This window comes from Coregonus lavaretus, assembly GCF_964263955.1.
Source record: "Coregonus lavaretus genome assembly, chromosome: 9".
NCBI lineage: Eukaryota > Metazoa > Chordata > Actinopteri > Salmoniformes > Salmonidae > Coregonus > Coregonus lavaretus.
This window is the reverse complement of record NC_139996.1, coordinates 18435167-18447759: the sequence shown is the minus strand read 5'-3', so window position 1 is coordinate 18447759 and position 12593 is coordinate 18435167. Positions and strand designations below refer to the sequence as shown.

The 12593-nt window shown below is 42.7% G+C and overlaps 1 protein-coding gene across 1 annotated transcript in view; it reads left to right on the top strand.

Annotated features, from left to right (window-relative positions):
• Positions 1-12593, top strand: part of LOC311134884 (putative neural-cadherin 2) — a gene marked incomplete at both ends in the record, with an annotated part of 81618 nt that overhangs the window by 20116 nt on the left and 48909 nt on the right. Inside the window, 9 exons of the mRNA XM_084168650.1 lie at positions 3-162; positions 1393-1563; positions 1939-2111; positions 2480-2647; positions 2873-3122; positions 4330-4457; positions 5315-5501; positions 9451-9594; positions 12306-12589. Of these exons, the coding sequence (XP_084024776.1) occupies positions 3-162; positions 1393-1563; positions 1939-2111; positions 2480-2647; positions 2873-3122; positions 4330-4457; positions 5315-5501; positions 9451-9594; positions 12306-12589 (1665 nt within the window). The remainder of the gene's footprint in view (positions 1-2; positions 163-1392; positions 1564-1938; positions 2112-2479; positions 2648-2872; positions 3123-4329; positions 4458-5314; positions 5502-9450; positions 9595-12305; positions 12590-12593) is intronic.

The following is a 12593-nucleotide window of genomic DNA, read 5'->3' as shown; positions in this document are numbered from 1 at the left end:
AGTACAGGGAGCAGGCGTCCGTGTTGGAGAACCAACCCACAGGGACCTTTGTACTGCAAGTGCACGCGGTGGATGCAGATGAGGGGGCCAATGGGAAGGTCAAGTACGGCCTGATGCACAGAGACAGCACCATACCTGCCTTCAGAGTCCACCCTGACACAGGTAGGTACAGTCAGCAAGGATCCCACAATCCAGTTAGCCGTGGTGGTACTTGTTGAGTTAGCCATAGCCGTAGCCATAGCCATAGACCCATAGTCACAGCCCCATAGACATAGCCGTAGCCATAGACCCATAGTCACAGAGCCCATAGACATAGCCGTAGCCATAGACCCATAGTCACAGCCCCATAGACATAGCCGTAGACCCATAGTCACAGCCCCATAGACATAGCCGTAGCCATAGACCCATAGTCACAGCCCCATAGACATAGCCGTAGCCATAGACCCATAGTCACAGCCCCATAAACATAGCCGTAGCCATAGACCCATAGTCACAGCCCCATAGACATAGCTGTAGCCACAGACCCATAGTCACAGCCCCATAGACAGAGCCGTAGCCATAGACCCATAGTCACAGCCCCATAAACATAGCCGTAGCCATAGACCCATAGTCACAGCCCCATAGACATAGCTGTAGCCATAGACCCATAGTCACAGCCCCATAGACATAGCCGTAGCCATAGACCCATAGTCACAGCCCCATAGACATAGCCGTAGCCATAGACCCATAGTCACAGCCCCATAGACATAGCTGTAGCCATAGACCCATAGTCACAGCCCCATAGACATAGCCGTAGCCATAGACCCATAGTCACAGCCCCATAGACAGAGCCGTAGCCATAGCCAAGCAGGATGTGAGCATATAGGGATTACAACATAGCAGCTGAAACTGACCGAAAGAAAAAAAGGGGTAAACATGTAGCTGAATCTACAATTCCCATGCAGTCTTCATACTCTTAATAAAAAAAAGAATAATGCTAGTGCCCGATTAATGACCTCTTATACCTGTCCAATAATCCAAAGAGCCCCATTGAAATGAAGTGTTACACCTCATACTTAACCTTTATTTATGTCCTATCCATCACATTTTGCAGTATAACAATATACTGTATTAATCATAAATGGTTTCAGGATAAATAGAACAATATGTTAATCAATAATGACATGACAAATAGAGCTATTATATTAACGAGCCACTCTAACGCTGAGTCGTGACTACAACCTTGAGTTTTTCCTGACCACATGAGCTGACCAGGAAAAAAAAAAACTTAAGGACTGAAATGATAGGCTCAAACTAGGGCCCTGAATTTTTTCTCAATTTCATGGTCACATAAAGTAGTTACCTCAAGGAGTCTAGTCATGACCTTTGGCCTCTGACCTCTGGATGTTTCAGGTGTGATCATGACAGCGCGGCGGTTTGACCGGGAGCGTCAGAGAGAGTACTCTATCACGGTGACGGCTACAGACTGGGCTGAGGAGCCCCTTATAGGGATCTGTCAGCTCAACGTCCTCATCCTGGACCAGAACGACAACAGCCCCAAGTTTGAGAACCTGTGCTACGAGTGTGAGTGTCGTATTATACATATAATAATACATAATATGATAATAATATAATATTAATAATACGTATGATTGATTGCAGACTAACCATTCATTATAATGGTATAGACTATTAACCAAAGCTATTCAAAAAGGGTTTATGTACTATGCGTTATGCATAGTTCCTTTTTACTTTATTCTCTGGTGCAAGTTTTCATCATAATCCATCATGTTGCCATTATGTTTTTAAATGTATTGCCATACATAAAGATGTAAACATACATAAACACACGTAAGCATGTAAACAATTGATTTGTGGTCTACTGATTCAGCCTGTGACAGACCGTGACCTTGCTCCAGGGTGTTGAGCATATAGTTTTGTCTGGATTGTCTCTCACAGACTTTCTAAGAGAGGACACCATGATCGGCACCAGTTTCCTGCGTGTGGCGGCACATGACGACGACTTTGGTATCAACGCTGCCGTCACCTACTCCATGTCCCAGGAGCAGCCTGAGTACCTGAGGGTCAACCCTGTTACCGGCTGGGTGTACGTCAACCAGCCCATATCACAGGTCAGTCAACCAGACGTCAACCATTCAGTCAACCAGCCCATATCACAAGTCAGTCTATCATCAGTCAACAAGCCCTTATCACATGTCAGTCAACCAGTCAGTCAACCAGCCCATATCACAGGTCAGTCGTCCAGCCAGTCAACCAGTCAGTCAACCAGCCCATATCACAGGTCAGTCGTCCAGCCAGTCAACCAGTCAGTCAACCAGCATCTTGCTCAAGCACGGTATAATTGATCAGTGCAGGGTGATACAGCTATATAGCAGTATAAAATACAGTGTCATAAACTTACTGGACCATATCAGGCTTAATGAACTGAATGAACCCTATCAGACAGAATCGTATTTCCTTGCTATTGTTTTGACTTCAGAGGTCCTACATCACCCGGGAGATTGTGGCCATGGACGGGGGGAACCGCAGCACATCTGTGGAGCTTTCTGTGACCATTACCAACGTGAAGAACCAGCCCCCGCAGTGGGAAAAGGACAGCTACAGCGTGGTTATCCCAGAGAACACTGCCAGGGATACCCCCATTGTGGTGCGTGGAACAGTCCGTGTACCAGCCTTGGTGGCATGGGAAGCCTATCCCATTGCATTTTCGGTTGAATGCTCTGATTTAATCAATAAGCGCTAATTGACTTGACAATGAGTGCTAATTGTTGCTCCTCAACCAAATTACCTCAGTATTATACAGGAAATCCCATTTTATGTTTTTGTCATAATTACCCCCCCAAAAAGATTGTTTGCTTTCTGTTTTTGTCAGACGATCAAAGCAACCTCGTTGCTAGGCGACCCCAGGGTGACCTATAACCTGGAGGAGGGTGTGGTCCCGGAGACTAACATGCCCGTGCGCTTCTACCTGTCACCCAATCGCGAGGATGGCTCTGCCTCCATCCTGGTGTCGGAGCCGCTGGACTATGAGACCACGCCCAGTTTCTCCCTGAGGGTGCGGGCTCAGAACTTAGCGGCGGTACCACTGGCTGCATTCACCACCGTCTATGTCAACGTCACAGGTAGGTCTCAACTCAGACACACATCAACCCATCACTAGGGGGCAAATCCTAACTTCCACTTAACGTCAATGTTTTTACTTAGTCATGCATTGATGTCACTGGGAGACTAAGTGAAAATGTAACTTAAGAGGAAGTTAAAGCCGCCCCTGGGTGAACTGTAAGCATTCATTATTGTCTTCTGTTGACATTGATCCATGACTCATACGTTGTTGTTTTTTCTCAGCTATAATTATATAATATTATAACAAAATGTGGAATAAGTCAAGGGGTATACATAATTTCTGAAGACACTGTAAATCATATTGAAATTTAATGTTCAGTCAATTGAGTTCTATTTGTAGGATACACTGTCTGTAATTGTTGCCTCAATATATTACATGATGTGTAACAACGTCCGCAATGATATGCCAAATGAATCTGTGATTAAGTGCATTATTATTGGGTAAGCGTTAGAATAAGCCACCTCAATAATTGCAGCCATTAGGTGATAATATCTCTCTAGGAGCTGATCAGTCATCAATATTGTGAAATAATTATAATGTTCAGGTAAGATTTGAATGGAGAAAGCTGATCAGAGAGCAGCGCCGCCTTTCTTTCGATCCTATCAGTATCGGCACATGCTCTTTCTGTGTCGTGTTTTGGGAAACGCATGTTACATCTTCAGCCTTTGTAGGAAATATGCATCGTTAAAACACTGATAAGCCTAAATTCCATCGCTATCGGGAAACCGGGCCCTGATAACTTTACGGGTATATCCAAACATTTAGGGGCACAGAAAGAAAGGAAACGTGATAGCTTCTTCAGGAGATCAATGATCATAGCAATGAATGAATAACAGATGTCTTGCATGTCGTTATCACAACCTGATGTTTTTAAAGAGACAGTGTACAAGCTTTTACACAATGTAGAAACCTAATATTCCACAAAATGACTTTGTAATTTCAATTACAGGTATTCGTACAGTATCAACATTTTAGCTATTTTAATAAACTAATGTATTTAAAGTGTTACATATAGTTTCTAGGGCACAACGTGCTTAGCTAGAATTCATATAGGGCCAATATAGGCTCCTAAATTCAATGTGGTGCTCCTAACTTTTTTAAGTTGGGAGCACCAGGGCTACCAATTACATTTTTTAATTTAGAGTCCTGGGTATAGGTGCTGAAATTAATCTTCAAATTATTATGTTTTCAATCTTGTCCCTTAGATGTGAACGACAATGTTCCCTTCTTCACCTCCTCCACCTACGAGGCGTCAGTGACGGAGGGAGCCAAGGTGGGGACCATGGTCCTCCAGGTGTCTGCTCAAGACAAGGACCTGGATCTCAACGGACAGGTTAGTTGCACATCTACAACATCTAACACAACACAACACAACATCCATTGACCCATCCATAACTTAATATCACATAGTTGTGGTGGTCAAGTGGTTGGGACTTGTCACATTGGCTGATGTGGATGTGGTGGAGGAGTCACACGCAGAACACAGAAGCTAAGTCCAACCGACTTTACTGAACACAATGAATCTCGACACTGGCCTCAAAACAAAATAGGAGGCCGACTATGCGCAACAATGCGCAAAACACAAGTAATCCAAAACGCACGAAAACAGTACAGTGCGACGAAAGGAAATACAAAATACAAAAGACAAGCCGCACCTGATGACAGGCGAACAATCACACACAACACATGACTAACAAAACGAGAAACTTATAGGAGACATAATCAACCAAAAAAGGAAACAGGTGTACACACAAGACAAAACCAATCAAACATCGAAAACATCAAACGGTGATAGCTAGTACTCCGGGGGGGGGGGGGGGGGGGGACCGCCGAAGCCTGCCCGAGCAAGGAGGAGGAGCAGCCTCGGCCGAAACCGTGACAGGACTGTGTGTTATTCTGCCTGTGTGGCTTTGACCATAGGACTGTGAAGGTGTACTTATATAAGGATTATGATGCAGTGACTCTAGTTTCTATGAACAGTCGTGTGACTCATACGTAGAACAATTACTCCCCTGCACTCACGATTACTACAGCGCCGTTTATCGTTGGCGTTTCCAATGGTAGAAGTGACAACATGGATGTGATAGAATGATGCTGTACGGCATCCATATTAGGAAGTCATCAGATTTCTGTAATGTGTTGACTTCTTAACATGGATACCGTAATTAATACTCTGTCCCTGTTCTATAGATCACCTACTCCCTCTTGAGTGACAGTAGTGGGGACCACCGTCTGTTTCGTGTAGATCCAGAGCTGGGCTCCATTTATACAGAGGCTGTGCTTGACCGCGAGGCACAGGGATCCTACCTACTGGAGGTTCAGTCTGAAGACGGCATGGAGTCAGCACGGCCTGGGAGGAACAAACAGCCCAACTCTGGTGAGGGATGGGTTGTATTTATTAGGGCAGAACGTAGGAAAATGGTTTGCAATGGGAAACAAAGAGTTTCTAAATTCAGTTACTCCCTCCCTGTTTCAGTCTGTTTTTTTCTGTTTGGTACATGTGACCGACCGGCTCGGTTCGGTCTTATGTAGCAAAATTTGAAATTGTGTTTTTTACGTTAGATAAAAGTAGAGACTCAGAGCTAGAAAATTGTATATCATACACTACAGTTGCGGAACAATGGAAAATAAATTCTGCTTTGAAAGTTGATAAACTTGTAACCCCACTTTTGAGAAAATGGCCCTTGAATGTTTTGGTACACCTACTGGAGAGCTCTTCTTTGTCTACACCCATTCAGTATCGTTCACACCCTCTTAAGCCTTAGCCCCACCCATCTCTTTAAGGATTCACATGTGAGGCCATGTGCTAAACAGAGTGAGTACTGTAGTGTACTAAACAACCAAAGATTTCAAAACTAAAGGCTGGTTTATACTACGTCTATCGACATGTCTGTATACATTTGTCGCAGTGACATTATGAACATTCTATTGTCGTCCGACATCAAACTTGTCATTGTCATTATGAAAAAGTATAAACACAAAAACGACAGGCCGCATGACATCAGCAACCTGGTGGTCCAAAATAGCATAACTGGTGTATTTTAACACCAATAAACCCATCCATTTAAAAATGAATTTAGTATACTGTATGTCAATCTAGCAAACCAGGCAACTAAAAGCAACTTTCTAAACAATGTTTTGGTTCGTTTCTAGCTTGTTAGCTAGCTAGCTAATGTTAAGTTAGCTGGCTAGTCAGTTCAAATAATGACCATATCATATAGCTGACAACGTCTTCACCTTAGCTCATTTGTATTCATTATTACAGGAAAATAAACTCACAACAAGATCATTATTTACAAGTTAATTTTTACATTTTAGTCATTTAGCAGACGCTCTTATCCAGAGCGACTTACAGTTAGTGAGTGCATACATGTTTTTTTTTTATGGCGAGCTAATTACAGAAAATAGCTTACGGTTGTGAGTGTGACAAAATAAAAGCAGGGCATTCTACCGGAGAATTTCAGAACTTGTATACTGTCTCATTGGCCTAACGTTATATCCTATTTTGACTTTGGTGCAGGCCATGTTATTCTTCACATTACCATCTGTGATAAACACACACTATATCAAATAAAATCAATGTTTCTTTGTCACATGCACAGGATACAGAAGGTTAAACGGTACAGTGAAATGGTTACTTGCATAGTGGAGTCTTTTGTTCAGACATGTAACTAGCTAGCTAGCTAAACAATGAACCAATCCCAACTCATAATATTACTACCCTGCATGAATCTACAGGTAGCTAAAGCTTACCAACTACTAGGTTCAATGTTAGCTAGCTAACATTAGTCTATAACTAGCAATGCAAATGGCTCTGAGATACGAATAATATTACTACACAGATCATACATCTAACGTTAGCTAGCGAGCCAGCCAGCTATGGTTAGCTAGCTAGCTAGCTAACAGTACGCTTTAACTTACAATGAAAATTACTTTATTTGAAATGTATAATATCTGAAAATGTAGCTAGCTAGACTCTCTTACCCGCATACATGGTTGAACGCTTCTCCCTCTCTGTCACAGATGCCATGGTTGCCCTTAGTTTAATGATGTAATCCGAAGACAGGTGTTTTATACAACACAACAGCCTTCCGTGTTCTCTTTTCGACTCCCTACGCATTTGCAATCAAATGCCTACATTTTCGCCATTTCCTTAGCTATCATACTCTGCTTCCACCGGGCATTCCACTGATTTCAAAACTCGGTCCTCCAGAAAGTGGAGAGCCTTAGCAACACATTTGCAGTTTTTAGTGATATCTTTTAAAAATGCAGCGTAAGAAAGGATTACTTACACATACTGAGCAGCTCATGTTAGCTATAGACAGAAGCATTCTACATGACAGTCCAGCCCATCCATTATCTCAGCCAATCATGGCTAGCGGGAAGGTTCCTGTCTTTTTCCGTGGCTAAACCAACTAGGCTCGTAATTTAACAATTTTACACTTAATCCAGTATAAAATAATATATATAATTTATTATAAAAGAGACAAAATTCACAAATTCTACAACACAACGGCAGGGCCATGTTTTAAGTGTAAAACTAATAATCACTTAATAATCCATGCTTTCTGGGAATACTATAAAGTCTGGAAGTTGTGGGCGGAGCTAGAAAGTAGGCTGTCATAAGTATTATAATGTAACGTATTTTTAATCCGTCTGTCTGCATATTTCAAGACATGTCATATAGGGGTGTAGTAAGATACCAATGGGCTGGATGATTCGCTGGATGATTCTCTTCTCATCACTCATCTGGAAAAAACATATACTAAAAACGTGGAAATCAATCAATCCGCCATCATTAACACAATGGAAAAATGAAATGATTCATTGAAATATTGAATAGCATGGGCGACTGAAAAAAACAAATTGATACAATTTAAGGCCAAGTGGCAAACAATAATGCAGGCACTAGGGATGGAGGTATGAGCAGGCGGGTCTGGGCAGAGGAGATGTAGTCATTGTCTGTGTGCGTCTGTAAGTTGTTGTTCTTATGTTTAAATTTGTATATGGAGTGAAAAAAATAAATGCCTAGTGCATTCTATTCATTTGCCTCCTGCAAGAGCATATGCAAATGGAATCTTTCATTTGATTTATTCTACCAGCGTAATCAGACAGCCTCTTGTCTCTTCCCTATGGTAAAACGCTGTGAGGGTTGTGGTACATCATTTTACAAAATGTTTTTGAATTTCTCAATTGACTGTTCAGAAATCATAATATCTCTTTGGCTTGGTCATACATGATGACAGAATGCATTCTGTTTTGGTATCGCAGGTGATGTAATAGGAAGGTTTGCGTTATGGATGAGGGGTTTTTAACAAATGTTTGCGGAGACGGTATTAGGGGTAAGGGTGAACAGCAAAGCCTCCTCTCTAGGGGATGTGAGGGGGCTGCTTAGCATTTCCAAATGAACCTTAGCACTATGTTAGCGCTGTCTTCTGCTACATATCTTCACCAGCAGAAGGGCTCATCTCTTTAGTAAATACTACCTGTCTGTCGGGTTTACCCCCGGGAAACAATGGAGTACTGGAGGAGGGAGGGAGGGAGGGAGGGAGGGAGGGAGGGAGGGGGAGAGAGAGAGAGAGAGAGAGAGAGAGAGAGAGAGAGAGAGAGAGAGAGAGAGAGAGAGAGAGAGAGAGAGAGAGAGAGAGAGAGAGAGAGAGAGAGAGAGAGAGAGAGAGAGAGAGAGAGAGAGAGAGAGAGCGAGCCCAGGGGAATGCAGACAGAAAAATAGAAGCACATTTGTATACATGGCCATGTTCCTACCTTCTGAGCGTACCACATCTGCGAAACATTACTAACCTTTTTTAGCAAAATATATCTATGTTTGAGTTAAAACATAAAGAATGGTGTGGAAAAGGAACCAGACAGACAGAGAAGTAAACACTTGCCATCCCAGAGGAGAAGTGGATAGGTTCTTAAACTTTTATTTATTTCAGAAAAGTCAGTTCCTGGAGGTCTAGCTAACATTTTGTTTGCTGCCAAAATGTTACCCGGCTTAAACAGTGAACCATCTACTCTGGTTGAATCATTTCTGTAATTCCGAACACCCTGTCGAGAATAACATTATTTCTGATTTCCATGTCAAGTGAGGCACATTACATTAGGTTAAGTGCTTCTCTCCCCACAAGAGTGTCAATGGCTCACACAGTGACTGCCAACATCCTCTGATGAAAAGAGGGATTGGAAGGGATGGAATGAGAAGTGTAAGGGTGAGATGAGAGAAAGAGAGAGAGAGAGAGAGAGAGAGAGAGAGAGAGAGAGGATGACAGAGTGAGTTGTAGCTGTGTGGTGTTTAATCTGTCTCTTGCTTGTCGTCCTTCTTGCAGACACGGCATATGTGCGGGTTTTCATCAGCGACGTGAACGATAACAAACCCGTCTTTGCTCAGCGCCTCTATGAAGTCGGGGTTGACGAGGATGCAGATGTCGGCCTGGCTGTTGTTACCGTCAGTGCTAATGACGAAGATGAAGGTATGGAAGGAAGGATGAGATGGCACGGGAAGAAAGAGAGAGAGAGGAATGAAGCCCAAAGCGTTTCCACCAGTGATGGCACATTAGCACTCATGGCAGTGAAATGGGCAAATGTATAACATTCATTTTTTTAAGGCAGTGAGGCAGGTAACCTGGCACAGGTTTAACATTTCATGAGAAACCTGAGGGAAAAGTCTCTTTTTCACATTCTGTGCAGGGCCAAAATTGTCCTTGGTATGACATTACACATCGGGCAGAGGTAACTGTCAATCAAATAATTAAATGTTTCCCAACCCTAGACTCGTCTAGTTTTAGAGACCATGAGGGCAGGGAAGGGTTCATTTTTGAGACACTGAGGGCATTGAAGGGTTAAAATGTTCCAAAATGACTCACCACAAGTGCCATCTCCCCATCTGGATTTAGCTCTGCTGGAATCATGCTGAGACGAGGTAAGCAGCCTACATTAAGACGCAGCCATTTGATAGTCAAGTAATGCAACACCACACATGTTCTAAAAAGACAGATACACTCCTCCTACACAGTAGGTGGGTGGGATTTGGTGTGATAAACCAGCTTATCTCCTGTACAGCGGCAACGCTCTGCGTAATATCGGCTATGTTTTTAGTTGTTAATCAAGTATTTATCGCAAGCGAGGGTTGGTGCGGCTTAGTTTAGAGGGTAGCCTATGTAGCGCAAGCTGCAACCAAGCCAAGATGAACGACCAGACAGCACTAGCCCCCAGCATTTAAAGGAGCCTAAACCCAATCTGCCTTTTTCTCTATCCACACATGGGCTCAACTGCAGTAGAAGCTTATAGGAGAGCCCTGAGGGAACGCTTTGTCTGCTGATTTATGTTAATAGCAGAGATTAGACTAGTATTTACATTGGGCTTGTAGCTCCTTTAACACAACAGACTGATTGAAAGGGGAGCCATGAAATATCCAGGGGATTATTTTATCTGGCTAAATTAGCCCACTGGACAGTCTCCATGGACACACACTGGAGAAGTTCAGAGATCTACTTCCTCATTGGTCCATTTCTCAACCCTCAAAGTGACATATAGATGTAGGATCTTAATTTGACCTATATTGTCACAGCAAAATAATCTGTCAGCAACAGGATTTGAACGTTTAGTCCATAATATTGCTTGATTGGTGGTTAGCTGGCCAAAAGTAGGCTACATGAAAAGTGCATTACTGTTAATACTGTTAGGGATTTTTTTTGCAAAATTTGAATATACCCACTTCTCCAGGCACCACTACACCACTGCATAGGGCAGATGGAAAGACAGCAGTCACACACAGCATGATGTTAAAGATAAGCAGTCCATTCACTCAGACATAATAAGCCAGTAGGTCCCAATCATAAGAATGCATAAACACAACCATTAGGCTAAGCATTTCCTAATCAAAATGTACAACTATTACTTCCCATTGCAAGAAACATTTCACATTTAGCACACAAAGTAATCGGTGACCTAAAGTTCAAATGCAACAATGTTCCACACAACATTTATTTTCAAAGACATGGCTAACAACAGAAAGCGAGCTCCAATATAAAACACTGTTCCACTCACCAGATGGTGATCATTTGAAACTTAACTTCTTGTTGAAAGTTATTTTTGAAAAGGGAGAAGCTAACAAATTAGCAACAACATCCTCTTCGATAACACCTGCTGCAGCCGCTGCAAACTAGCCTACAATAAAAGATAGCTAGCTAGACTGTGGAAAAACTACTGCTCGCTATTGCGCAGTGACCTTTTGGCCTTTGATAAGGCAGAAGTTTCCATATGTTTTTTGTAAAAACAGTCCCACCCATTACAAGTCAAAATGTTGCCCTAATACAGTTGAATGGCAGATGCCTTCTATCTAGCTTCTGATGGCCTACTCAATGGCTGACTTAGCTAGCTAGATTTATTTCCCCAGAGACCACCAAAGAAAAATCCTGATTGGATATTTTTTTCTCTTCAGTGTTAGCCCTTTCCAACAGAAATTGAATAGATTAAATCAGAACATCATTGAAAAGAGTAATGTAATTATAATAATTATTATTATAATTATTATTTAATAAATACTTAGTGACTCTATTGACTATATTTTCCCTCAGCATGCATTTTTTCACCATTCTGAATGTCTGAAGAATCAATATGTTCTTCTGAAATATGAACACAGAAATAAGGGACATGTTGAACTCTTATTATGGTGGCGATTTGACAAAATTACAATCATGGTCTTGAATTGGACTCCCATTTTTTTGGACTTGGTCTTGACTCGGTCTCGGACCCCTTGTCCCCTCCCGGTCTCGGTCTTGATCAAATTAAGATCCTACATTTGTAGGTAGGGGTTACATTTGGCAGGTGTAGATTATACAGGAATGTACCACCTGTTGACATACAGCAAATAGGTACCAGTCCATTTCTACTCTAGCCAACATGTCATTGTCTTGTCAAACAAGGCAACAACATAAAATCATTGAATGCAGGAACATTCTGGCACACATGCTAGCTGACACATATATGTACTGAGGCTGCATCTGAAATGGCACCCTGTTCCTTGTATAAAGCACTGCTTTTGGCCAGAGCACTATGAGGCAAACAAGTATTGGACTAAGTAAGGAATAGGATGCCATTTCAGACTTGCCCAAATACTAAGTACAGTATCTAGAACTCCATCCCCCAAAACCCCCACTAAAATTCCCTGGTCCCTCCCCAGGTGCCAATGCCAAGTTGCGCTACCAGATCACGTCGGGCAACACCGGAGGGGTGTTTGACATGGAGCCTGAGGTTGGAACCATCTTCATCGCTCAGCCTCTGGACTACGAGCAGCAGAAGAGGTACAAGCTGCTGGTGCTGGCATCAGACGGGAAGTGGGAGGACTATGCCGCCGTGGTGGTCAACGTGGTCAACAAGAACGACGAGGCGCCCGTCTTCTCCATGAATGAGTACTACGGCTCAGTGACAGAGGAGCTGGATGGCTCGCCGGTCTTTGTGCTCCAGGTGT